At 43.7% G+C, this 27,387-nt stretch overlaps 1 protein-coding gene across 2 annotated transcripts in view; it reads right to left on the bottom strand.

Annotated features, from left to right (window-relative positions):
• Positions 1-18,382, bottom strand: part of MPPED2 (metallophosphoesterase domain containing 2) — a 107,573-nt gene extending 89,191 nt beyond the window's left edge. Inside the window, exons 1-2 of one of the 2 annotated variants that reach the window (XM_037403323.1) lie at positions 18,097-18,382; positions 13,049-13,292 (exon numbers count right to left, since the gene is read on the bottom strand). In XM_037403323.1, the coding sequence (XP_037259220.1) occupies positions 13,049-13,176 (128 nt within the window). In that variant the 5' untranslated portion in view covers positions 13,177-13,292; positions 18,097-18,382. Of the gene's footprint in view, positions 1-13,048; positions 13,293-16,946; positions 16,998-18,096 lie in introns of those variants that run through there. The other variant, XM_037403324.1, reaches the window with a different exon arrangement.
• Positions 18,383-27,387: the final 9,005 nt, after the last annotated feature.

Raw genomic sequence — 27,387 nt, 5'->3', positions numbered from 1 at the left:
TGTAACAGGAAATTTTAAGTCAAATAGTATATTAGCCAAAATACCAACAATAAATGGCGAAGTCACCAGGCTTAGCATAAAAATAAAACACGCTAATGAAACATAGTGCAGTTTGTTCATAGCATGTGCAGTCTAGAATCATGCATAATGTAACAGTGCAACTGCTAACAGCAGGCTCACAGAAGATAATTTACACTTGTTTTTATGGACATGAGGAACTGATCTTTGAAGTTGTCCCTAATGAGATTCTGCTTGGCCCTAACAGCATCCTGAGAGAATGTGCTGGTTTTCTCCCCTGCATCCGGTGCATATTTATAATGCAGAATCCAGACCTATTTAAATTGCACATGTGGACCGGTGTCCCCCCACGCCATCACAAAGTCAGATTCTCACAGTGGGGGAAATACCTACTAAAACGTCTCTATTTACCTTCAAGTCTTTTTTATAATTACCCACACCACCTTCCCTAATTACCAAAAGATACATGGGGGTTAATAAATAAGGTTTCTTTTTTCTTTGCACAGTTGAACCCCTAACTTGATTAGGCTGCCAGGTCACCGGCAGCTGTAACACACATTACAGAAGACATGTTCAAAATACAGTCAAAAGGCTCCTCAGAGGACACAGCAGTGTAGCTGTGCAATGGATCACAAGACTTTATTTCAAAAACACAGGCAGCAGCATCAGTAAGACTAAGAGAAAACATTTTTTGCTGTGCCCTATGTAGTCATTGCTTTAATACCATACCCACCTGTTTTTAAAAGTCCTTTCACTTGCAAGATCTGCAAGAACCATTGACCAACATCACTAAAATCTCAAACTGCAACTAATGCAGCAGCCACGATGCCTCCCACCACTACGAGTTGCTGGGGTACGGCTACCGCGAAGTGGCAACAGGTGAACGCATCATGTCCACGGAGAAGACCTCAACTCCGACACGCTCAAAGAACAGGGGCAGTCACATCTGTAGTCACACGTACAGTAGCACAACCCTTCTACAGCACTGGACCAAAAATGACTGCCAAAGTTAGGTAAACGTTTAACAACGTTTGTGGAAATGCTGCCTAATGTAACTTTGGGGTGTGAATACTCAGAGCACTGCTGCTAACAAGTGCCACTGCCCACTCTGAGCCAGGCTGTTGACCCATGTCTGGCAACAAATTAAATAAGGACAACCAGGTTTTACTCTCTCTTCCATGCTTCTCCCAGATACAGTCATCCATATACTACCATGGCTCTTTACTATCACTGTTTCAAGTCAAAGTATGCAAGTAAAACTAAAGCTGATTATCGTTTAGACTAATATGCTGAAGTGCAAACTAAGGCATATTGGGAAACTTTTTCATGCTCGGTTCAACTATTCCTTCGGCAGGCCAACACCCTTTGGGGGGTGCTAAAATGAGAACGCTGGGGATGGCCACTCCAGCAGCCACCCATGTAGCTGATACATAATATACTTAATTTATACCATCAGCGAATCAACATTTTAACTCTTGGTTCTCTGCCTTCTTCTGCTCGGAAAATAGAGAGGAAAAAAAAAAATCCATAAATTCTTTGCGCATACTTGTCAGCACTATTCATGCCCTACAAATGCTCGGTATATTGTTTAAAATCAGATGACGTGGGATAGATAGCAGGATCCCTGATTTATCATTTAGAGCTCATTGTCTAATCTGACCCTAAACAAACAGAAATCCTACCCCTGACAGCTGTTTGGTGCCTTAAAAAAAAAAAAAAAAAAAAAAAAAAAGAAAGAAAGAAAAACACACACACACAAAAAAAAAATAAAAAAAAAATCAACAACCAAACACACAGAGGACTGTGCTTTATTTCCTAGAAAGACATTCATGGAACAAAGACCACCACAGCAACTGGTGTTTCTTTCTCTAAAGAAACTCTAGTTTGAGTGGAGGCAGGGACTAATCTACCCTCCTGGCTCCACATCACCCCACAGGTAAAAGATGACAGTCATTTGTGGGGAACTTAGGAGGGAAGCTCCAACAGTCACTGCAATAGCTCTGTGTGCGTATGTGGAGAAAGGGAATTCGTTCCCACTGCACCGTCTGACACTGCTCACAAGCAGACTTAAGCCCAACAGAAGCAAAACTGTAAAGGATACATTAAAAAAAAAAAAAGGTGTGCCTTTAAAGCTGCTAGGTTCTGGGCACAGCACTGAAAGGTTCAAATGACCTTGCCTTGGTGTGTTAACGTACAACCTCTTGGTCAGCATTGCCAGATTCCCTCATGAACAACTACAAGGCCCAGGTCTGGAAGCTCAAAATCTGAAAAAGCTTTTGTTAGGAAAATAATAAAACACATACAGACCTGAAAGACAGACTCCGATACTAATGCTGCAGCAATGATGTGCCACGTATTACTGCTACACTTCATGCTAGAGCAAGATTGCCTTTAAACACATATGCAGACAGTAAAATCATAAGAAATGAAATTGAGCTGCAAGTGTGAGGTGTACTAAGAAATATACTTTAGGCCAACACCTTATCTTGGGTTACTTCTGGGTATCTGAGATCATTTATCTATTTCTCATCTTCCATTTATTCTGTATTAGTCACCTCCAGTGCATTCCTCTTGCATTTTATTGGACAAGCGTCTAGACCCTAAAAAAATTGTATTGCCTCTTCCTAAACAGATATCCAGAAAATTGCCACTTCTTGTACCAAATCTTCTACAGACCCTCATTTAACTTCAACTAATTAATAAAAAGAATTACCAAGTTCCTGACTTGATGTCTTTCAGCTTACACCTTTTAACTCTGCACTGAATAAAATGAATCATAAAAGGTCTTTCTCATTCTGTAGAATGATGTCTTAAAAACCTTCTAAGAGAAATACTGACTGAAAATAGTCACTCTTGCATATCACAATATTAAATGATATTATGAACAGACTATCAAGGAATCCAGGTGATCCAAAGTTAATTTTTCAACTTACAATTGGTATTTCTCTTGACAACCTAGACTGAATGTAAGGATTCTTTTCAGGAAACTGTGCTCTGTATTAATGATATCTAAAATGAATGAACCTGAAAACAAAACAAAATCCCCCTAAACACAGACCATTTAAACTCCTTGAAACCAAAACCAGGGATTTCTTTTCTCCTCTGGCTCAGAGAAAATGAAGGCTCTACGCTACCTGTATATGTTTTTAAAACAACCTGTTTTCCTGAAGGCACAGAATGTATGGTAACACATAACTAACAACAAATGATGAAAACTTGGAGAGTTAAAGGTCTTAATTTTGTTGCCAAGATGATGCATCAGGTTCTGAGAGGAACAGTATGTGTGATCCTTCCATTAACACAGCGGCATTCTCACAAAGCAGCCATGCAAAGTAGCCGAGCAGAACACCGCCAAAGGTCACAGTGCAAAAAATAAAAAAAGAAGAAAATACCACATACCACCCCCAGAAGATTACCATCATCATTTTAATTCTCAGAGGGTGTCTGAAACACGTATCCAGTATACGAGTATATGAAACAGTATCTGATCTGTGCAGCCGCATTATACTGACATATCTAGCAGAAAAACTGCCTTATCAACTTTGTGCAAAAAATTAAAAATACCCTCCAAAGGATTAAGAAGTTGCAATACGAGTCATAACTCCCCCTCAGTAACCCAAAGCGAATGTCCTAAGGGGAAACTTTCAAGGCACAGAATAATAAAGATAGCAGAAAAAAATGTGTTCTTGTAAACATGCCTTCCCTTCAAAGCTGCAAGCATCACCGTTTAACAAACAAAAGATGATGAAAAATCAAACTAAAGTCAAGAGGGATATAATCAAAATCAAAACATTTAAAAAAAAAAAACAACTTCCAAGTAATTTCAAAGATTACACCTGAGTTCTATATATATACTTGAATGTATTATTATGTATTTATTCAGTTTTAATCTATTCACTGCTTTTCACCAGGAGGAAAAGTGAATGCCTGGCTGACTTGAAATTTACAAAATAAACAAACCATAAAGATGAAATTTCCCTCCTCTTTAATATCTGTTAATTATCATAATCTTACATGAACATTGTTCACAACCAGAGAAAAAAAGTCCCTGAAAGAATCATAGCTTAAAATTGAGTAAACCACTCAATCTGGCATCTCTAAGTGACTGGTCCCGTCCCACTGGAAGCAGTAACACTGTCACTAATCACTGCATTTAACAACTACAGGGACAAGGCTCCTATTTACTAAATATGCTGGACCACATGAAATTTTAATTCGGAACAATTATCTTCCCCAAAACTACTATTTCACCATTCACAGGGAAGAAAATAACCCTTCGGTAATTCTCACTGTTGGCTAAAAGTGAATGTGCTTTAAGAAACAAAGCAGCCTGGAGTAATTAAAAAGTAATGACTTTTTCCTTTGTGCTCCCTATATAAAAGGAGCATGAAGAAGATATACTGGACTAGCACCTTTTCCTTCCCATAAACTGATACAATAGCAAAACATTTAGGAGTAATGTGCTGACCCTGATGCTCCCAGTCACTACACTCAATTCCTTATACCAGCGAAATTGTAAACGTGGTAAATGGCAAGTTTCCTGGCTTACAAATGCATCAGATAAAGTCCCTCTATCATACTCCTTTCTCCTTCCCTCCCCCATCCTCTCTCCATCTGCTGCCCTCCTGGGAAGGGAGTGCTACACTTAACGGCTGTGTGCTTTTAAGTCTAATGTGCTGGATATAAGTTAATGCCCAGTACTGTAAGCAGGGACTCTAGTGCGTGGCAGCCTCCAGTACTGTTTTTTCCTTGTCAACATCCAGCGGAATCTCTGTAGCCCTAGTGTCAAGCAGCAGGCAAGGAGGAGAGGGTCTGGGAATACGAAATCTGCAGCCTGTGACGAGAACAAATCTTGCAAGGCGCCACACAGCACAATCATTCAAATCTATTGGTAAAAACAGGAGAGAGTTGGGATTTTCCTATTTGTCTCTCCTCCCCTCCCCGTAATAATTTAAATTTAGAAAATACACCCACTGTAAAACAGAGCATATAAAAATGGGGCAAGCATTTCACTGTCAGTGGATAGTAACCAGGTGAATCTGTCGACAGCATTTTGATCTACAAGACAACAATAAGAAATAAGATGGGCTCGACCCATCAGTTAGGAAGAGGATGACTCTATCTGGGGATTACAGGTTGACTTGCTCTCTAGACATCCTCTGCCCCCATGCCGAAAGCTTCAGTGGCAGCTCACCACACCAGTGCTCACCCACCAGGCATCCCGTTTCAGCCAACCTTCACGCAGCACATCCTGCAGGACACATACAGCTGATGTGCCAGGAGAAAGCTCCAGGCTTACGGAGGTTAAGAGCAAGCTTTATGATCAGCTCTTCAGGAGATAAATAAAATGACTGCAGCTCCCGGTACCTGAAGTTTATTGGCCCACATCAAAGCCGAAAGTAAGCGAGCAGGACCTGAATTTCCAAACCCCATCAAACAACGAGCTCTTTATATCTTCTGAAACACCTTCTATGAAATATGTGCAGGTGTACACAGAGACACACTTATCTCCTTCCTCTATTTTGCCCTGCTTTGCATGTACCCATCACACAAGACTAAAAAGCCGCTCTCAGACCTTCTGCGAGCAGAAATGATCATGATGAAGTCCACAAAGCTACAACTGCACATGCCAAGTATGATTCAAACCACTGGAAACAAGAAGCCATTGCTTCAAAGACCAAAACTCACAACTTGCTGGAAAATCTTCTAGGCACTCGGAAAGACCTGGCATGAATTAAGAAGGGAATGATTTTACCTCGCAAGACTGAGCGGACTTCTGAGCAGACTTCCCACCCAACACAGGCTCTCCGCTCCATGGGGGCATGTATCGCTCAAGTAAGGCAGGTAACCCTCATGCCAAACTTCACTGTATCCTCACAGAAGTAACTTTACAAGCTCACTGTCCATAGGGGCATGTTTTAAAGAAATCTCCCTACCTCACTGTACTTTTTCTATGCCTCAGCACATTTATTTTCTCAAGTTACACCATGGCCTTTTACAGAATTCAAAACCAAAAGCCTTCCAAGTGTTCTTCTGGGAAGGAGACAGGCATTCTGGCTCTCCGTTTCTGAATTTTTCTGTAGATACTTATGCTAGGCAACTGACTTGAAAATGAAGCCACTTCTGGTAGCTCAAGATCAGAAATGTAAACTCCAGAAGCTACCCTGCAACATTCAGTACAAAAATCAATGTTCATCACAACACCACCTGCTCACTTCTGAAACACCCCTGCATCAAACATAAGCAAGCTACATATAGTAATTTAACTACAACATAAACACCTAAACCCACATTGTTTACAGGGCCTTCCTTTTGTTTATTTGTCCAACAAGATACACAAAGAAAGATTTGCAAAACAAAAGCAGATGTGTGGTAGGCAGGTGCAGCACTTTCCTTGGGCTTGGAATAGCTATGTGTCACAGGGAGGAGCTCTTATCACCACTGCCAGGGAAGACCAGCCTCATTCTGCCACTAGGAGAAAATCACAAGCCAAACACTTACGATGGGATCTGCAGTGTGGAGCCTGCAAGTTTTGTAAAGTATTACCTCCCTGTTTGGAAATCTGCGCTCTAGAAGTTGTGCCCAAGATAGATTGCGCTCTCACCCTTCAAGCATTAAACAAAAGCAAGAAGCTGCTGCTTCCACAACAGTCCTACTTCCCTGATATTTTACGAAAATAAATGAAAAGCTTCCAGTGACAGTGCAACATCCTGATTGTAACGTATATGGTTTTTATTTTTTTTTCCTAACTACTTCATAGCAAAAACTGCCTTGGTGAGCAGTCTCCCTATAGCACAAGGGGCAGTGGTAGGGACCGCTGCTGCATAAAGGATTCCTGGTCAGATCACATCACGCACTTCCCGTAAGGTAAGAACACACTGTATATTGTACATAGACGTGAAAACATAAGTAAACTGTCACTCAGTATGACTGACCGCTAAATGAATTGCATAGGTAATGCTATAAATGTAGAATCCGATCATGTAATGAAAATTTCTATTTATAGTGCTCAGCTACTGAAATAGGGTCTTATAATTAAAATGCTCATTACCTGAAGGCTTCTTTTCAGGTTTAATGCCACATAAAAGAACATGAACATACATGCGCATAAAACACAAACAATTTTCCTTCCTTCTCCCTCTCAGGCTTTACCAACAGGGGCCAGGCTGACTCTACAAGGTGTTGTAACAGCAGAATTTCATCGATGAAGAAGTAAGGTGAAGACATGTCCATCCCCTCCAGTCCTTGCCTGTTGTCAGATCCCCACCCTCCCACCTGTGCTGGCCACCCCGTAACCCACTACTGGTGAGGCTACACCAAGAAAGAGATCACTGAAAGTAGCTCACTGGGGAAACCACCCACCCACACCACCCAACAGATGTGTTTAACCATTTCAGTGGTACCTACAGCAGCCCCACAAAGGGCTCTGCCAGCATCACGGGGGAGGTGGCAGAGCATGCGGCACCGGGGCTGAGCTAGCTGCTGGGGAGCAGCAGGCTCAGCACTGAGTATCAAAGAACATCCCCCCTTCCAGACCTGCGAGTAACCTACAATCCCAGCTTTTTACGTCTAGGAGGAGTAGTACTCGCACAAGGCTGATGCCTCGCACTGAGGCGCTGGTGGATTTCTGGCAGCCTGCTCCCACTAGCACCAGAGGTAAAGGGGGTTATCACCAACTTAAACCAGACCTGGCTTCCATCTTAGGACAGGACAACATGCAAATATAGGAACCAACAGAGCAATGGTGACAAAAAATGAATTTAAACCTATCCTACATTTGTAATAATACCGGCACTTTTAAGCATCAGCCTTCAGGTATGTCAGAACATTTTTTAAAAGGTAAGTTGATACTATTCCTTTTCACAATGACAAAAAGAGAGGTCAGAAACAATCAGTTTTTCAAGAGAGCTTAGCATATTATGACTACACTGCATAAACACAATACAAAGAGCCCAAATTTGAGTTTTAATTACAAAACTGCAATCCCTCAGCTTTATATGAAGTCTGTATGAACACCTCACTTTCATCATGCTCCACTCCAACACCTCAAAAGCCTTTAAGTGTATCCTCATGAAAATGTTTTTATTCTCATTTTACATGTAAATTTACATATAAACTTAAGTTTAGAACTTGCATTATGCTTTGATTTTTGCAAAGTAAGTAACCTGAAATAACGTAGTATCCTTAAGATCAGTACAGATCTTGACTCACACAGACATACACCCATGCACATGCTCCAGTAAGTCAGTTTTCTTAATGACCATTAAAATTAGCATCTTTGCAACTTGGTTTCTGTTGTTCTATGGCAAGAGCATCAGAAAATGCAATGAGTTAACAGCCCTCTTCTTGAGTGGAGACTATTTATTTTGGGAGAGCTGTAAGGATTCTCTCAGCTGCTTTGGGGCAGCTGCTGAAGGGCTCCTGCTCTTGCCCTAAGACAGGTTTCTTTTACTTAATGCATCAGGTTGTAAACTCCTGCCTTTCAGCAGCCACCCATGCCACTGAGGGACCAGCAAGGAAGAGAGACGAAAATTGCACCAACATAAGCTGTGAGCCATGACGCCAATAAAAATCCCTGTGTCCAAAAGTTAGGCTCAAGTTTTAGACATGTTCATTCCACGTACTTCTGTTTTCACAATTACAGCTTAATTGTACCTTGACTGTATCAAAGAGTACTGGGGTTTTTTTAGTTATTTAGAAAAAGCAGTAGTGAAAAGGTGCTTAGGTGGTCATGAGCTATGTATGCTTTTGTAGGAAGTGTTATTAATGGACAGAGCAACAATTTCCACCAAAACTGTGATCCTCTATTGTACCAGCACCAACTGAAGCAGTCTGCCTAGTCACACACGGGACAGCTAACTGAAGGCTGAACCTCTGTATTCTCTCAACCAGTATCACCACAGGTACGAACTCCACTGTTCTGTAAACGTCAAATAAGTCGATATTCTATTAATGCCAACTCTTTCCCCCTAAATATCCCACACCTTATAGGAAACAAAAGTTGGTAATATTACAAATCAAATGCATGACTTCCCACTAATCTCAGTGGCAGTTTATAAAGCTCATTAAATGCAGAACGGTTTCCCCAAGAAAAGAAAAAAATAGGCAAGATTCTGTTTTTCAAGGTTAGTAGTCTTTTAAGTTCTCCAGGTTGTAACAACTTAAGGCTTTATCACAGTTGAAAGTTTTTTCTTCTGTGATTATACAGCTATATTTTTATATTACTATTATTATTATATATACACATTTACACACACTCATACATTTAAATACTTTATTCAACTACATATATATATTTCTACTAATATAACATTCTGTTTATACTCGTTGTTTTAGAATAAGAATATTCACATGGGGAATTAATCCAGTACAGAAAAGGCAGTAAAATTATATAGTTACAGATTGTTCAATGTATCTCCAGGTATGAATAACCTCATTTAGAAGACTTTTGCTCTGCTACAGAAGCCTCTATCTTTCTTACTCTCCTACTACTGAATTAAAGCCTACTGAATTTGACAGGGTGAAGCCTCCTGCAGCTGCCAGCACAACACACCTGCCCGGTGTGCCAGCTCCTCCAGCGCCTGCCACCCCATCCCCAGGGCTGCATTCTGCCACTGCTCGTGGGCATCGCTGCCACCACTGACCGTAGCCTCATACCAAACATCTCAAAGGTCTAAACCAGCCTGAAAGCTTTTTCTTCCCCCGCCCTCCGCCCCTTTTTTTTTAAAAAAAAAAAAACAAACCACCTTGTAATATCTGGCAGCACTCACTACACCAAAGAGGCAAGCAACATTTGCCTCTTGCAGCCACAATTCTTAACAAAAAAAATGGGAAAGTATCAATACTTTCAGAACAATAATAATCAAAGGGAGGCATATTATAATTGTTATTGTTTTGCAACTGCCCTTTAAAGCAAGGAACTATGGTGATGCAGTTAATTAAAACTAAATGAAAGTAAACACGACTTGAACAAAGCATTCAGATGCAAACACTGTATAACATCTTCAGAAAATTAAGTGAAACCTGTGGGTGGGAGCGCTGCTTCAGGATGACAAAATATTTAACCTGATATCCCTTTATCCAAAATAATCGTACAGTAAAAATTGTCTTCAGAACACTTGTTCAAACATTAATTAGTTGAGAAATAAAATACAAAGACTGGACAGACTGATTCAAAAGCCATACTATACCAGAGCTTAAGTAACTGACAAAACTGCTGTCACAGCCAGCCCAAGCAAAGCCAGCATTAATACACTGTTATTTACCTGATACTATGCTTAAACGGATCCACTAAGAAGCGCTGGTGTAAAAATACATAGATGATAAAAGAGAACTGTATCCCTGCTGATCAAACTACATGACACTCGTGTGAAAGGCAGTAAATAAAAGCCAGAGAAAAAGCACAGGACACATGTCCCACAGAACAGGCAGAGTAACAGCAGGAGTACCTTCACCGCCCGATTTACGCTGATGGTGTTCCACAGCCTCTCCATTCACTCCAAGGTGAGGGTTGGGGCCAAAAGATACGAGAACCAGAAAACAGCTCCGTGTACACCAAGAATCCATTTCTCACCTTTGCACATGGAGATGCATATCCATAAAGAAATTACTTATTAAAAAATATTACTTCCTTCAGGAAGGAACATTGTCCTTAAGCTACACTCAAGCTACAGATTTATGGTTAGCAGCAGGGCCCTGTAACAATACATTGCCCTGCTATTCGCATACATGTCATAACACTCAGTTACCGTGTTGCTTTATTCATTTCCCATCATCCAATGATTTTTTCAATTTATTTTTTTTTCACTACAGAAGAATAAAACCTCCTCAAACTCCCCCTTGGAAAAACCAAGCTGCATGCATTACTTCAAGACCGCAAAAAAAGAAAAGCAGACTGTAAAATGAAGTCAAATCAAACAATACTGGCAGCTGCCGCAATGTGGCACTAGCAAAGATACAACAGGGTAAAAAGATCATGGTTTCTTTGTTAATACTGCTTTCACCGATTCTCTGTTCGGGTTTCTCGCTTGATGACATCCTCTTTCAGAAATATGCACAACGCCTCCATTACAAAACATTGGGAAGACAAATAAGGATGCCTTCTGAAGCTACCACACAGTCTAGCCTCTCCTCCCCATAAATACCGTTCTTACCATCACACAAACCCACACTCACAGCTGCCCTTTCCTTGCTTTCCTCTTCCCACAACTCTAGAGACCTGCTGCTAGGATCCTGGCATTTTTAACTCAACAGGTTTTCTAAATCCCATCATTTGCAACGGAGACCTAAACCTGAACTCACCTCCTGAACCACAACGCTGTTGTCTTTGCTCCCATTGTGAACCCAAGACTAATCCCTGTCCGATTTTTCTAAATTTTGATCTCCCTTCTAGTATGCCGCACCCTTCCTTGAAACCAATTTACTGATTTTAAGAAAGCTGCAGCAGTTCAGTTAAAAATCTTTCAAAATACCATCACTATGTTCTACTTTACAGCTTCAGTATTTATTTCAATTACACAACTTCTCCAAACAAGTAAAATCTCTTTTAAGACATCTGTCAAGTCAGTATCGTTTAAGAGAGATGCAAATTATTAGAGTAGTAGCTGTATAAATTGTTTGCAAGCTTTTGAAACAAAGCACGAGCAATTTTTGCAATGCTGAACACCACACTCAGCTGGTCCTCAAACCAGCTCCCACTGACATCAATGTCGATTATAATGCATTCTTCAAAACTGCTTTCTACATTTCTTTTGTTTGTTCTGAATTCATTCTCTACATAGAATTTGTACATAAGGTCAGTCAGAAGTGCAGTCTGGAGCACCAAACACGCAGCACAAATTTGCTGACAAAAGATCTGAAAAGTGCATCAAGAAATGGAACTGTTTCTAAAAGAAGAATTACATCACCGTTGTAGTAATAATCAAATGTAATTAAGGAAAACTTTTTCCACCTTGAAAAGTTACAGGCAGGACAGACAACTCTTCAGCATCCCTCCTAAAGTTGCCTTTAGGAAGGTTGTAACCACAGGAAATCCTATTAGAAGGTGCTGAACTCCTACATTGTGACTCTTCCGGCAGGCTTCTACATAACAAAAATGCAATGAAGCCCCATACAACTTTCCCCTCCTTATTATGCAAAATCCTTATCAAATTCAATAGTGTGGCATCGTTCAAAACCCTGCTTAACAATGGCAGCAGGAGGTCGAGAGATGTCGTCTTTGTTTTAGTTTCACGTGCTTTTCAGTCTATTAATGTGAGAAGGAAAAAAAAGAACCTTCAGAGAAATAACCGATAAAGATCAAACCTAACTAAACAATGGGAAGGAAATTCAGTTAAAACTGGTACTTAGCTCTGATGCAGACCATTGTGCCTGGGGACCCTGCAGAGGAATGGTCCTGCGGGTCATACAATACCCAGGAATAACAAGGTGAGGTAGGAAGCCTTCAGCTCCCCACTTCCCATGCTTTTTGTTGGTTTAAGCCCGGGCCAGGGTCGTGGGTTTTGTATTTCTGGGGAGGCACCACCGGGCAGCCCCCCCCACCCCACCCCACCCCCAAGCCCTTTGTGCAGCAGGTTGCGAGTGGAATGCAGCATGCGGCACACGTTCCACTCGCAACCAGGAGGACAAAGGATTCAGTGATCAGGGGGGACAATTAGTCCCAATTAGCCCTATTTCGCAGCTGAGTGTAAAGGCTGGGGGAAGGGAGCTTAAATTTTAAAGCCATGGGTCCCTCAGGCGAGTCAAAGTGAGATCTGCAGAGTGAGGAGTGGCAGAAAAATGCACCCAGTTAGTCCCCTCTGGGGCAAGGTGCTTGGAGTCCCTGGCAGCAGAGTTATCTCCAGGAGATGATGGAGCAGTGGCTTCTCAAACACACCACGTTAGAAAAGTGAATAACCTTTTTACCTATTTAGCTAAGGTGGCTAACCAATTTTTCCAGTTTTCAACCCAGTCGGGCAGCAGCAGCTCCCGGTGCAAGGGCGCAGGCAGGCACACAGCAGGCACACAGGCAGGCAGTGTCAGGGATACTCACATATGCACATGCGGAGGCTGGAACCTGCTCTGATTGATGTTGTAGTGCGTAAACGCCTGCGTTGGGTTGGAGCTGTACTCATCCACCGTTATGGTAACTTTGCCTTGTGAAGGAATTCCATGAGCCATCCTTCCTCCTTATGGACATGAGCAGCTCACAGCTTCCCAAGGCCAGGAGCGGGGTAGGGCATCGTGTCCCAGGTGGCTCCCAGCTCCCAGCAGCTCCTCATCAACTCCGCCGACCTCTGCCAGGAAAGAAAGACAGCACACGCTGCTATAAATTCAAAAGAGATGTAAATATACACGGACATATTGCTTCATCCTCCCCTGCTTTCCATTCAAAGATCTATTTTTGATGTACCCATCACCCAACTCTCTAAGCTTTACTATTCACTCTTTTTTAAAATTTCCTCATCATTTAACTCCATCACCATTAAATACATCCAAAGGATAAATGCTGAAAGTAAGGAAGGCTTTATCTTTAAGGGTGGGAGGAAAACTGTGTTGAAAGCTCCCATTAAATATTCCACATTCACTATTCTTTATTTTAAATAACATCTTGTGCTAATTGCCACCATGAAAATTAACAAGGGAACCCCATTTCCTGATGGACAAATGGCTTTCTACAAATACCCACACTTGTTTCTAAGGCCCTGTTTTAGCTTTACAAAATAAGTTACATCTGAGAGACTTAAGAGAAACTGATGCAAACCAGAGAATTTCACCAATTGCATAGCAAAAGGTAGACCCACATACCTCTGAATCAAAGTCTTTATCTGTCCTGAGAAAGGCTAGTGTCTAGACAACAGTAATAGAACACTCATGTTCTAGTGCACTAGCAATGAAATTGGTTTGGATTCATCACCTGACAGTAATGATTTATCTGACATTTAAGTGCGATGTTATGCATAAATATTTCTGCATAAGATGAAAGAAATATGCTCTTCCCTCTCTATGCATCCCTATCTTTCGCTTCTTCAAAGTGCTCTTAGACATATTTTGCATTAAGACTGGAAGCGTCCTATAATACGAGTGTAAGCCCAAATAGCCAGAAACTTCCCAAACCCCATCCCTGTTGAGTTCCCTGCACAGAATCTGTGCTTCAATTTCTTCAATCAATAAACTGGGGATACCTCAGCTGCCTTCCTTTCAGAGGGACTGTGAAAATTCATCAGCTGATGTTTGAAGAATACCTTAAAGATGAGCAACTCTCTAAAAGCCCTGTCCATGAGGCAGACCCTCAAATGGCACACACCACCCTAGCTGAAAGGACTTCCATGAAATCATGACACTTCCCATCAGTTGATTTCCCGCCCCGCCCCCACTTACTTGCCACATGCAATAGTGGATTTTTCATATCTGGTGTGTAATTTACAAAAATAAATCAGTGCTTGCTGGGCAGACAAAGAGATAGGAAAGACAAGAGCATGACTTGAGAGCCCTGAGCATCAAGCTAAGCAGTATTTTTCTAGTGTGATCATCCTGGACTTCTCTTAGCTCCCAGATCAAAATGTGTTTGCCATGTGTAACGTTAAACATTTGGAATCTTTGATTTGTATTCAAAATATATTTTTAATACAAAGACTAATTTCCAGTTTGGCATGAAGCATGATAAAAATGCCCCGCAAATGGCAGATGGCCTGCTATAGGCCATTTATTTTACTATTTTACAACCTCAGGCCTATGTACGCTTCCATATGTTAGTTGGGTTAAGACATTCTGCAACCTTCATTCCAGTAATTGGGTTCTATCCTTCATCATCTTTAGTACTGGAGGGAAAAAAAAGATAAAAACGAAAAGGGGAAAAAATGAAACTAAACCATAAAGTTCCCATTTAAAAACTGAGTCACTAGTGAGATAGTACACATCCTTAACTAAGGTTATGGTCCGGTCTTTGCACTAACCCCCTCTCATAATAAGCACAAGTTTCAGGAGTGAAAATCAGCAAGGTGAGCTTTACTAAACCAAACCTTTGCTGTGTTAGAAGTGATGTGTAAGATGCGTGCAACAACTGCTCAGGAATCATAATGTAGCGGTTACCATACCAAGTCTGCAGCTGTTTCCTTAATTTCCCTTACAATTATATTTTAGTGTTATTTTGCATAACAGTAAAACACAACACCTGCTTCAAATTGCAGTCCTGTTCCAAGTACTGTAATTCTTTTGAGATAGAAACTACCAAGAGTGTGCAACACAGAGCAACATAATTGCCCTGCACTGAAAAGTAAATACAAATGAAAACATCTTCCTGTTAGAGAAATGACTGTCATTAACAAAAATGCTAGCCATCAAAGCTCCCAGGAAAAAAAAAAAAAAAAACACAACTAAGTTTTTCTTTTACACAGCAAGAACTTCAGCGTCTGCATAAATTAAGTAGTAGCGTAAAAATTACATGTCTAATGTTATTTTTTCCCCAATTAAAAGCTACAATATAAAACAACACAGTAAACCAACAACAAAAATATGCTTGGGCTTTCAGAAAAGCTAAATCACACTATTTTCAGTAATCTAGAATCAGAAAGGTCAGAACATTAAATTTCACTCATGGAAGAAAAATCCAATTTGTTCATGAGAGTGAATTATACATAAAGATAATAAGCATTTTTTACAAGGTTTATAACAATCCATGTTACAGAAAGAAATTACAACTAACTGGCATAAAACAAATTATAAGAGGATACTTGAATAGCTGTATTAAATACTTTAAAGTTGACTTTCAGTAAGACTGCAAGTATATAAGATGCAATTGCTTCCCATCGTTCCAATCTTTAATCTTAAAAATAAATCTCTATATTTAAATTAAGACAAAGCCGAACAAAGTATCCTTTTAAAATGAAATTCAACAACAAATGCCGGATTGGAGAGAGAGGAAAGGAAAAAAAAAAAAAAAAGTAAAATCTGAAGCTGGCTTCTGTGTCAATTCTCTAATTTCCATTTAATGCTCCACAGAGTACTACAGCTCACCTACCAGAAGTAATTATTACCTAAGAACTAATTATTACCTTCTTTACTGTGAACTTCTCTGAAGAAAATATCAAAAAGGAGCTGAACGCTTCAAAACTTTAAGAACAAATTTATTTTAGGCCCAAGATGAAAAAAAACCAAAAATAAAAAGGCTACTTTGAATCACCGCCGTCCTTCCTCCACCTGCAACCACTCTTTGAAGATTACAGACAGGAGGCGAGTACAAAAGACTAAAAGTTGCATTATTTTTCAGATCTGTCAAGTAAAACAACGTGCAGCACCTTCCCCACCGGTTTTAAGTCATAAACAGCGAAATGAGGACTGTTTCTTTCTTTAGCAGGCTGCGACCCCCCCAGCCATAGCTGCTACCCTGGGCGAAGAGCCCTGCCCCAGCGCGGAGGCGCGCCGGGATGCGGGGGGATGCAGGGATGCGCGGGTATGCGCGGATGCGTTATTGTACGCGTCGGCCTAGGTCTCCAGGTACAAACCGGCACTTTTTCAGAAAAGGGCTGGCACGGACTTAGGCGCAGCTACATTTTAAAGCCGCATGGTACCGCCGGGTCAAAAAAACTATCGCCCAGGATGCGCAGAGAAGTCACCGGTGCCGTCTCCCGGCGCGCCGCCCGCCCCGCAGGCACGCCGAGAGCCTTTCCCCCATAAAATATTTACGCCTCCCTCATCTGAATTTCAAAAATGTGCCTGCCGGCGGCTCTGGCGCTAGAAAAGCCGCTTTTGAAAGGCGGCCGGCCGAAAGGGTTAACCCCGTGTCAGCACCTCCCGCGGATACAGCCGCTATCCCGGCACCGTGCGGCACCAGCCCCCGCAACCCCCCGGAGCGCGGGCACCCACCGCCCCCCGCCCGACAAGGCACCGGCGGGGGGGGGGGGGCAAGGGGGGTGCGGACCACGGCCCCCCACGCCGCCGCCCCGCGGTACCTGGGCTCCCGGCCGCTCCCCGCCGTCGCCGGCTCCCGGGCCGCCCCGGCCGCGGCCCCGCGGGGCCCCGGGCTCGTCGCTCCCCCCCCCACCACCACCACCACCACCCCGTGATTGATGGCTCTGGGTGGCCAATGGCTCCGGCGCGGCCCCGTCCCGGCGTGTGCCGCAGCCCCCGCCCCGCGCCCCCTGCCTGGCCCCCCCGGGCCGCTCGCCGCGGCGGGGGCAGCTCTGCGCCGCGGTGCGGTACGTGCCATGGCGCACAAAGTTCCCCTCGCACGCAGAGCCCCGGCCGCCGCCGAGCCGAAGCGGGGTCTGGGGGCGGGGGGGGGGTGTTCGGGGGAGGGATGCAATAAACTCCGCGGGGGAGCGCGGCGGGGGCTGGGGGGTGCCCGCTGCTTTCGATCCCGGCGGTGCCAACCGCGCCGCCCCCCGCACCTCGCCCCCGCCCTCGGGAGGTTTCCAAGTGCGTGAGGCCTCCGGGATCGCGGCTCCACCGCGGGTTCTCCCGCCGGCTGAAGGCAGAGGGGGAAACTCCGCCGGGGAGCGGCAAAGCAAACCCGCCCTACCCGCCGTACTTTTGCGGCGTGTGCGTGCCCCCCGAGTCCCCGGCAGCCCCGTCCCCCCCCGCCAGCCGCTCGGCGCTGCCGCCCGTCCGCTGGCCCCAGCCAGCACAATGCTCGCCGGCCTACGCTCCCGGCCCCGCCGCGCCGCCCCAAGCCCCGACCCCCAGCCCGGGGCCGGCGCGCCGCCTCCCGGCCCCAGGCCGCTGCCAGCGCCGCAGCCCGTCCCCCCCCGCCCCGGCCGAGAGGCGCGGCGGCGGCGGAGGGCAGCGGGGCACGGCCTGGGGGGGCAGGGCAGGGCGGCCGGGCTCCGCGCCGCCGGAACAGCCGCCCGGGCTGCGGGGAAGCGCCGCCGCACCGACCCGACCCGACCCAGCGGGCTCGGGGCGGTCACGCCGGGCAGGCGGGCAGCGCCGGCGGCCGGTTCCATCCGTATTATTGTTCGCAGCAGGCTGGCCCCGCCGCGCCGGAGCGTTGCCCGCCCCCCCGCTCGCCCATGACACGGCACCTCTAACCCGCCGCTTTGTGCGCCGCTGCCCCCGCCGCCCCCCGCCCCCGCACGCAGGCACCGGCCCGGGGCCGCTCACCTTCCCTCCGCCGGCTGCCGCGGCGGGCGGCTCGGGGATGCCTTCAGCGCGGGCAGCGGGGCCGCTCCATGGGGCTGCGGGGGCGCGGCCGGGGCAGAACCTGCGCCCGACCCCGCGGCGGTGCCCGGCGGCGGCCTGGCTCCGGCTCCGGCTCCGGGTGCGGGGCGGCGGCGGGGGCGGGCGCGGTGCAGTGAGCGGGGCTGCCACTGGGGTCAGGGAGCAGGCACCAGGAAACACGGCGGCCACGGAGCGCTGCTCGCACACGCACACACGCGCGCACACACACACACTCACACACACACACACATGCACACACACACACACACACACACACACACAGAGGCACAGCTCCTCCCGCTGCCTCGCACTTCACCCCCCCGGGCAGGGAGGGAGGGAGGAATCGCTGCTGCATTTCCCAAGCGCGGCACAGCCTCCCCCCACCGAGCCGGCGGGAGAGGCCGGCGGGAGCAGCGGCTCTGCCGGGGGCCGGGGACCGCGGGGGGGGGGGCCGGCTGCCACAGTCCCGGGGCGCGGGGGGGGCTGTGTGGGAGCCCGCCGGGACTCCCCCCCGCCGGGCATCGCACCCCTCGCACACCGCCGGCCCGGCACCGCGCGGAGCTGCTCGGCTCTGCCCCTGCAGAAATAAAGAATAAAATAAACAAACAACAACAATTTTGGGGGAAAAAAAATCCCCCAAACGGGTTTTCCCATCTTCCACACCTTTCATCCTTAGTTCTTCATGCGGTGCTCTGCTCCTTCTGCAGGCAGGCTAACCTCAGCCATCGGAAAAATGCGCTGTAGGGTCAGCCTTGGAGGGTGAACATCGCCTTAGGATAATGGGGGCTTTTCCATAGGGAGGAATAAATCAGGGAGGTTGCCGTTGTCTCCCCCACCCCAAAATCCGCAGCGGTCGTGTCAGCAGTGAGCAGTAACGAAGTAAAGCTCCGAGGTGGCTGTGCTTTTACTTTCGAGACAGCAAAGGGAAGGGGGGACTTCCACGGTCGTGTGCTTACAATGGGGAGAAATAAAGAAAAGGAAAGGAAAAAATTCCCGACAATTCAGAGCAATCGAGCTGACAGCAAAGCTCAGCTCCTAACAGGCCTCTTAGAGTAAGCCGTCCCCTACATGGTTTAAATAAGTCATTTTGACTCTGGGCAACCTTTGGATATGGGTGGCAACCAGGCAGGTTTTTCTTTGTTGTTGAAAACAATGAGAAAGGTCCCCAGTATTGCCAGACGAAAATCCGCTAGGATGGATTGCCCTGTTTAAAAACATGGCAAATTAGAAAATAACCTGGGAAAAAAAAGGCTAAACAGCATAAGTTTTTTTTTCCAGATTTGATATTAGACCTTTCAGCCTGATGTTTTTTTTTACTATTGTCATTTCCCCTCTTAACAGAAGCAAGCACTGGGAACCACCAAAGGAAAATTCCTGTTTCAGACAAAATGGCCCACAGATGAGTTGTCCTCCTCACCAAATCTAAGCAACATTTCCCAGGGAATCTTTGCCTGGAATGGAGTCTGAGGCCATAGTTTCACAAATATTTGTAGCTAACTTACTGTGACACAGCTGCAAAACCCGCACTCCAGCATTCAGCCCGCTTACCCCGCTCCTGCCCCTGCACTTGCCCTGGAGTGGGAATAGGGAATCCCACCCGGGAAACCCATCCAGTTAGCGCCAGGGAAAAACCATCTGGTTTGGTGTGGGTCAGTCTCCTCATCCAACCTACCTCGTAACTGCACAAATGTTCCTGCTGGAACAAGGCAGGGAGCAAGAGGAGCCACTGGGTACACAAAGAGAACAGGATAGCTTCACTGGTACCACTGCCATATAAAAATATGGGGGGAAGTGGTGGCGGGGTTTGCGGGGGGTGAGGAGGTGAGGAGGAGCAAGTTTGATCCCAAACCTGTTGCATCCCTTCTCCACAGCTGCAGCAGAAGGAATTTTCCTGTATTTGTGATACATCTCAAGCACTCAGCACTACAAAAATGAGCACAGAAACAGGGTAGAAGCCTGGGTAGGTGGCTGGACTGGGAATGACAAAGCTCAAAGACCTTCTCTCTGATACCTGGTATGGTGAGAGACAATCAGACATTACCCCGGTGTCCCAGTACTGAACTAATTCACTAGTCCTTACGTGAGGCATATGGCCTGAGAATTCGTGGTACTTGGGTTTTGCTCATACGAATCCAGAGTGGGACCTGATTCTAAGGTCACATCTTTCTCATAATACTAAATGCTGTTGCTTAGTATGAAGCAACAACACCAAGCTGTGATACAGTCACTGGGAGCACTGTTTTTAATATAGGACTTGACAAACTAAAATATTTTCTGTCAAAAGGACATAATAAAACTCTTCCTTTTTACAAACTACTTGTTTTCCGTTTCCCCGAGAACAGTATGCTTTCCTAAGATGCACCCACTTTAGAAATGTGCTGGCCCTGGAGTTGCTAAAAGGAGGGGGAAAAAAATTCTTAAATTGATTAAAGGATTTGGTGAAGAAAAGTGTTGCATCTTGTTGCCTTTCTTCTCTAATTCACAAGAGCAGCATCAAAATGCAAGTCTGTAAAAACAGAAAAGGAAAATGTCTTTAATTTGGCTGGAATGTGCATTTATTAGTACACACTTGCCAAGAGGAACTCAGAGATAAATTTTAAAACTTAAAAAGTAAACAAGCTGTTTATTGTGAGTGTCACAGGACTGATTTTTCTAGTTGGGTAAAATTCAAAACAGTGAACAAGCAGCTTTTGTTTACTTTAATACTGGCTATTCGTAATGTTAAAAGTGTGTGTTATACATGAAACCTTAGTTATGTTCAGAGTTTTTGCTGGACTTTGTTTTTTCACTTCTGTAAATCCAAACTGAGTATCATCAAATGCACAGAGGCAGCAGATGTAAAAAAAATTATAAAACACTACAGTATCATGAAAAGCACACAGATTCTTCAAAATCTATTATGTAACCTCTAACATGCTTCATAGGTACCACCGTCTCCAGCTTCTGCCAAGCACAAGACAGAGCTAACAACTTTTGAGACACACATAGGATAGGCCAGAGTGAACCATGGATACCCATCTCACTTTGCTCTTTACCTGGGGAAAAATCTTCCTTAAACATCTGCGAAGCAATACAAGAAAGTATCATTTAAAGTCTACCTCTGAGAACTCGTTCCTTAAATAACAAGATTTTTTTTGAGTGAGCTTTTACACAGAAAGAAAGTAAAAAAAAAAAAAAAAAAAAAAAAAAAAAAAAAACCAAAACCAGACACCAAACGAAACCCTAAAACCCTTTCAAACTGTATATCATGACATTGGTCTGTGGTTACAGTACTGTCCTGATACAGATCCTGCTTGGTCAGGATGTAGTATGTCATGTGGTGCATTACTGTGCTCCGTAATTTGCTGCATGTTGCTTGTTGAGAGTACTCTCACAGTAAGCTCAAGAATATTCCATCATCTGACCAAAGGAGGGAAGACCTGATTACAAAGCCACATCCCACTGTATTAAATGATCAACAGTACCACTTCATGGGTGTTTCCACAACTGCTCCACTCCTCTGCCATTCACTTCTGGTCCCATACATCAGGGTTATAAACCGCACAAGGACAAATTCAGTTTTTTAAAAAGCCTCTTTCAAAAAGGCAAAAAGGGTTTTAAGGCAGATCGCTTCCCCAATCTAGTCCACAGCATGGTCTCTTGAGCAGTGATGGCTGGCATGGTACGGAGTGCCACCGCCTGCAGTGCAGGACCCAGCCCCACACAGGGTATGCTAGAGTTTCAGAAAACATTACAGGGCGATGTTTCACATTATCTTTCAGTTTGGACACAGTATCAGAGGGGTTTGGTTTGTTTTAAGACATGTATTTCCCAGATTTTTAGCAATTTTAAGACCAGAGCATCAAGGGTTCCCATTTGTCCTGCAGGCAGGATTCAGTTTCAGCCTGCAGCAACTAGGGCATGCTGGTACAGTACTAGACAATGCATATTTTGATTTATTAACGTTTTTAGAAAGTAGAGTTTGAACCAGTGGACAACCACTGGTAGCAATTTGCACTGAAAGTCACTGAACTCACCAGATTTCAATACAGACCACTGCGATTCTGCCAAAAACTGTATGTTAACAGGCTTGTTCTTCTCATTAATGCAAAAATTCTTCAGTAACTGTGGAACAGAAGACAACAGGAGAAAACTGCATTAGTTTAGGCTTCATGCCCCACTGAGCAGATACTACATTCCAAATTTGCAGAACATAGTCGGATAGATTAAAAGTTCTGCGTTGCTCTCTCCCTCCATTTGTAGCCCGCAAATAATGGAGGATTTGGTGTGCATGCTGGCTGACAACGTGAAAACAACAGAAAAACATAGTATTAGAGAGAAAGAACAAGCAGAAAAACCTCAACAAGATTCCAATTCTGAAGATACAAACTGCTTTTTTAGCTCTTAGAGCTTCTTTCCCTTAAGAAAATCAGACACTAGAACTTGCAACTAATTAAACCCTAAAAATGAATTAAAGAAAAAGAGCCTCTTGGCTTTTGATTTTTGTAATCTAACATTATGAATTTTTATCTGAGTTTTTATCTCACAAACACGGGTCCATACACTAAGCTGTTCAGCACTCCAGCATACACTACATCTTCACAAAGAATCCATGGCTTCTCCGTAGAATTGCACCAGCTTTTGGAGAAAAAGGACGCTTCTCAAAAAGAAGGGAAACCTGGGCCTTCTGTCAGAATCTGCAGACAGAGAGGAGCAAGTCATTATAATGCTGATAGAGCGTCAGGTAAGGCTACTGAAGGAAATATCACTAGTTGTCCTCTGGGCATTCTTCTTATATTCGATGGACTAGAACATTGTCACAGGATAATGGTTGTCTGCTGCCTTGCCCCTATTAGATTAAATTAAATACTTGATCGGAACTTTCCTACCTGGCCTCTGCAGAAATAAAAAGTGATGCAAACGAACTGCAGGTGAATCATTTGCCCATGTAAAAACTCCCAGTGTAACTGCTAGTCAATGTACCTAGAGAAGAAATAATTCCTATTATTTTTTGTTGTTGTTTTGAACATTCCACAAAACATTCTTTTTTCAAAACTGAGAAGGATGTATGGGTAATTTATTCCTTTAAAACAGAGCAGGCAGTGACTTCAGTTTTGCATGTACATAAAGGTGCAGGTATCGTTTAATGCACAGTTATTGTAAAGACATTACTGCAGGAGCTCACGGATACTGAAGGCTCAGGGCACAATACAAGGAAAGGTTTTTGGTGGTCACCTTCTGGTCAATGAGCTGTGGCAGGGAATATGCAGCTGTGGGAGGAATGTGAGGTGTTCACACATAGTATGTATTGCATATCAATTTACCTGCTTAGGAGAAGGTGGATGCCTTTTTCCTCAGGTGATCATTTTATTACTGAAGTGGTCTACAGTGCGTTGAGTCAAAACCAACGTGTGAGAAAACCTTCAGCTGAATTCAGCTGCTGTTCAGGCACTCACAGCTCATTGTACCAAATAATTCCAAAACCTGAAGGTCTGTCGGGAAACAGGCATTTAGTACTACAGTAAAGAGTATTACAAACCTCTCTTCTCCTTGACCTTTAACCCATTCGACAACTCCCTTCCCTCTTCATGACATAGATTATCTCATCCTGAGGCAGGTACTGGCCACGCTACATTTCTGTTCCTGGATGTGAGATGAACTGTGTGCCCATGAGTTTTGAGAAGACACAGCGAGACATCGGACAGCTTCCTCTACATTCTCCCTCTACCCACATTTTTCTGACTTTAGAGAGAAGATTCAGAAGTGGGTTTACATCACATTGAGTGCATTCTGCAAACAACAGATTCCACAAACTGAATTTCCTGCAGATAGAGAAAACCTCTCTAATCCTGAGAGTAGGTCCATATTGTGCTGAAAGTTATGGATTAAAGTCTCAACATCAGTCAAAATTCCACATGGAAAGCAAATTGCAAAACTGAAACAGACCTTAGCTCACAGTGCAAAGAGAGCAATTTACACAGTGGTGCAGAAGCCAGAATATTACTGCTATGCTATCCTGAAGATTTGTTTTGAAGACTATAGATCTAATGGCAAATTCAGCTGATGATGATGACTGTTGTCAAGAGTTACTCGGAGTTAACCTCTTTACATTTAAATAAATAGAGCTTCACTTCATGCCTTGCATAATTAACTTTATGCTTTTGACGGACATTAAGAACCATGGTCTCCAGCACATCTCCATCAAAGTTCCAGTTTATGGAGTCCTGATTACCTTTGGGTCAGGAGTGTGGTCCCTTTATAGGAAATGGTAGGGAATTGTGCGACGAACATAATGGAAAGCTTTTAAAGAGGTCAGGCATTCCGGCGTGGAGATCTTTCTAATCTGAACATGAAGTTAAGAACAAGATTCCCTAAAGGAAGGAAAAGACTTTCACAGTCACTCTCAGGCGTCTTGTCACTTTGAATGTCCCCAGTAACACTGCTGATCCAAAGGTACATGTAAACCTAGAGCCTGAAGCCAAAATCTTGATTATGTGGTAACTATCATAATTATCAAACTCTGCTGTACAGAAAAAACAGTTCAGGATGCTTATGAATCCTCCCACTGCGTGGTGAAAGAGCGAAGTTGGAATCCGCATGCAGTGCTCTCTAATGTAAGACAGGCTTCTGGAAAGAAAGGGATAAGGTCTTATGGTGTAATCACTGGTCAACATTAATTTTTATCCCTTGATGTGATGTTTTAAAATCAATATTCCATAGCATTTATTGTCTAGATTTTTCATGCGTCCAGGCTGAAAATATTTGCTAAGGACAGGGATTCTACACTCTTTGTCTCAGACACCATAGGGGAAAAAAAATCCCATATTCCAGTTATGTCTAGGATTTGAGTTCAGTGTTGGCAAACTGGTCTCTGCATGTCTTTGAGGCATATGGAAATTGATGATGAGAGTGTCTAGTATAACTAGAAGTATAATTTGATGAAAACTGAAGCAGTGAACTGTGAGAAACTGCTAAATCAGTGTCATCAAACTCTGCTTGAAAAATAATGAAACAGAAATACCACTAGGAGATGAGAAATGCAGGGTGAGGACTGTGAAATCAGAGAGTAAATACAAAAATTAAGGTAACGTACAATATAGTATTTTAATTGTTATTTTTGAAACACATGCCCAAAATAAAATACAACATTCCTGTCCGAATTCACTTTATAGAGACAATGACATCATGTCTCCTCCAAATTGTTCAAGCCCAAATCTTGGCAGAAGCTCTCTTCCAATAAAATACCATGTTTGGCCCTGGCACTCTCATCTGTCTACCCGTAACCATGTGCAGAATAAGAACAGCACCGTGGCCAATGCAAATCCTAGTTATAGCTCAGGTCCCTTGGGGCAATAGAAAAAGACCAAAATAGAAAACACGTTACGGTTTTAAAGCAATAATATTGCTAAGAAAAATAAAACAAATGTAAGCTCAGAAGTAAGATGACATTTACTGCCTAAAAGTTAACAATTCCTGAAGCTGTAAAAGTACTCTATAAATAAGACCTGAAGATGGCAGTGGAAAGATCCTGATATTGCTTTATTCATACATTTTGAATGAAAACAAAAAAAACTTACATAGAATCTGAGAGCAAGAGGACAAAGGAAGAAGTTGCTGCATGTTTTGAGGGTTTGCCTACATCAGTAAACACACTCAAATTACTGCAAAAAGCATTAACAATTCTGTTCAGCTGTACCCATGTTCTGAGATAGCAACATGTGTATGTACACTCAAGAAAGGGATATAAGCTTGCATATTCAAAGACTTGCCAGAAAATTTGTATGAAAAGATCACAGGGAGACAGAGACAGCTGGAAAAATTGGAGCAGGGGCTACGATTTTCATGCCAGTGTTCCACCTAATGCAAAGGGAATGCAGATGATGGACTGCAAGCTATATGTTGTTCCTCCTGCCATTTAGCAGTGTGCTCGTAGAGCTGAACAAGAACGAGGAAGAAACAAAAAAACCCTAAACCAAGCAAACAACAAAACAAACAAAAAAGAGACCCAGGAATTCTAAAAAGTGTGCTATTCTAAATTAAAATGTTTATGTCAGGACATTTATTACAGTCACATCAATGTTTTCATGTACAAAAGGTAATCATCAAGATCAAGCAGTGGATATCAAGCACTAATTTCTCTAAAGTGTAGTCTGATTTGGAAATTTAACTAAACTATACCCACAATCTCACCATGACATGCACATAGCAGAAACCATGAAATGGAAAATATCCATAAACAAACATCTCTTGAAGGTCTTATATCATGCTTTAAAAGAACATAATGAGAAGGTTCTGCACATGGATTTATCCAGACTAATTATCAATAAGGCTAATTAGAAAGTTGTGCTAACAAATATCTGGAAGACTTCTTTCTGTTAGGGAATATACAGATGGGAGGCTTAGTAGAAAAGGGCTAAGTGGAATCTTGAGAGGATTTTCTGGTAATACATTCAGGTTTCTAAACTAATCTAGCCATGATTTCCATGGGTTTTGATATCATCTTTTCCCATGAGATGATCTCGAAACCTGTATGTTAAAAAGTCATTTCCTCTGTCAGTTACCGTTAAGTCAAACCATGCACTTGAGGAGCCTTCTATCAGTGCCCTCCCCGCCGCCCAGGCCTATTGACCACAATTCTGTCTTTTGTGATGTTATTACTGCAAATTCAAAACCGTGATCTTACTGCAAAAAATGCCTTCTAAAAGAAAACTAGTTTATAAAATCGGTTTATGAATCTCAGTTAGAATTTAACCAGGTTACCTTTCTGTCCACCTAGGGTTCCCGCGGATTCCTGCTCTGCATTCGGATTTGCACACAGCATAGCCTTTGACAGTGGCTGAGCGATGCAGAGTCACGGTGTCGCATTTGTAGCACCCTCATTGTCATAGTGACCCGTCCCTTGAGATGTGCCACCTCTGGAAAGGAGAAGTGAGAAGGGGAAAAATTAAAATGCAAAAGACAAAGGGAAAAAGTAGGGGTTTGTATCCCAACCCCCCACAAGCCCAGTGGCATATCCAGTGTGTTTTGTAGGCTTAGCCTACGTACAAGCTCTATAGCTTACAAAACACATCCAGACACAAAACTTGCCAGATTAGCTGATGCCTCTACCCAGGCGCAAGATAAACCAATAGTCTGACAATGACTCTTTCTCCTTTAGATCAAGCTGTTAACCTTAAGAAGGTCAAAATCTAGAATAAACCTGGGCAAATGTGTATTTAAGCTTTTGCCCAAGCTTCAGACTAAAGGCTATACTTT

Source organism: Falco rusticolus, chromosome 10, assembly GCF_015220075.1.
Source record: "Falco rusticolus isolate bFalRus1 chromosome 10, bFalRus1.pri, whole genome shotgun sequence".
NCBI lineage: Eukaryota > Metazoa > Chordata > Aves > Falconiformes > Falconidae > Falco > Falco rusticolus.
The sequence above is the reverse complement of the archived record's forward strand: the minus strand, read 5'-3'. Positions and strand labels throughout refer to the sequence as shown.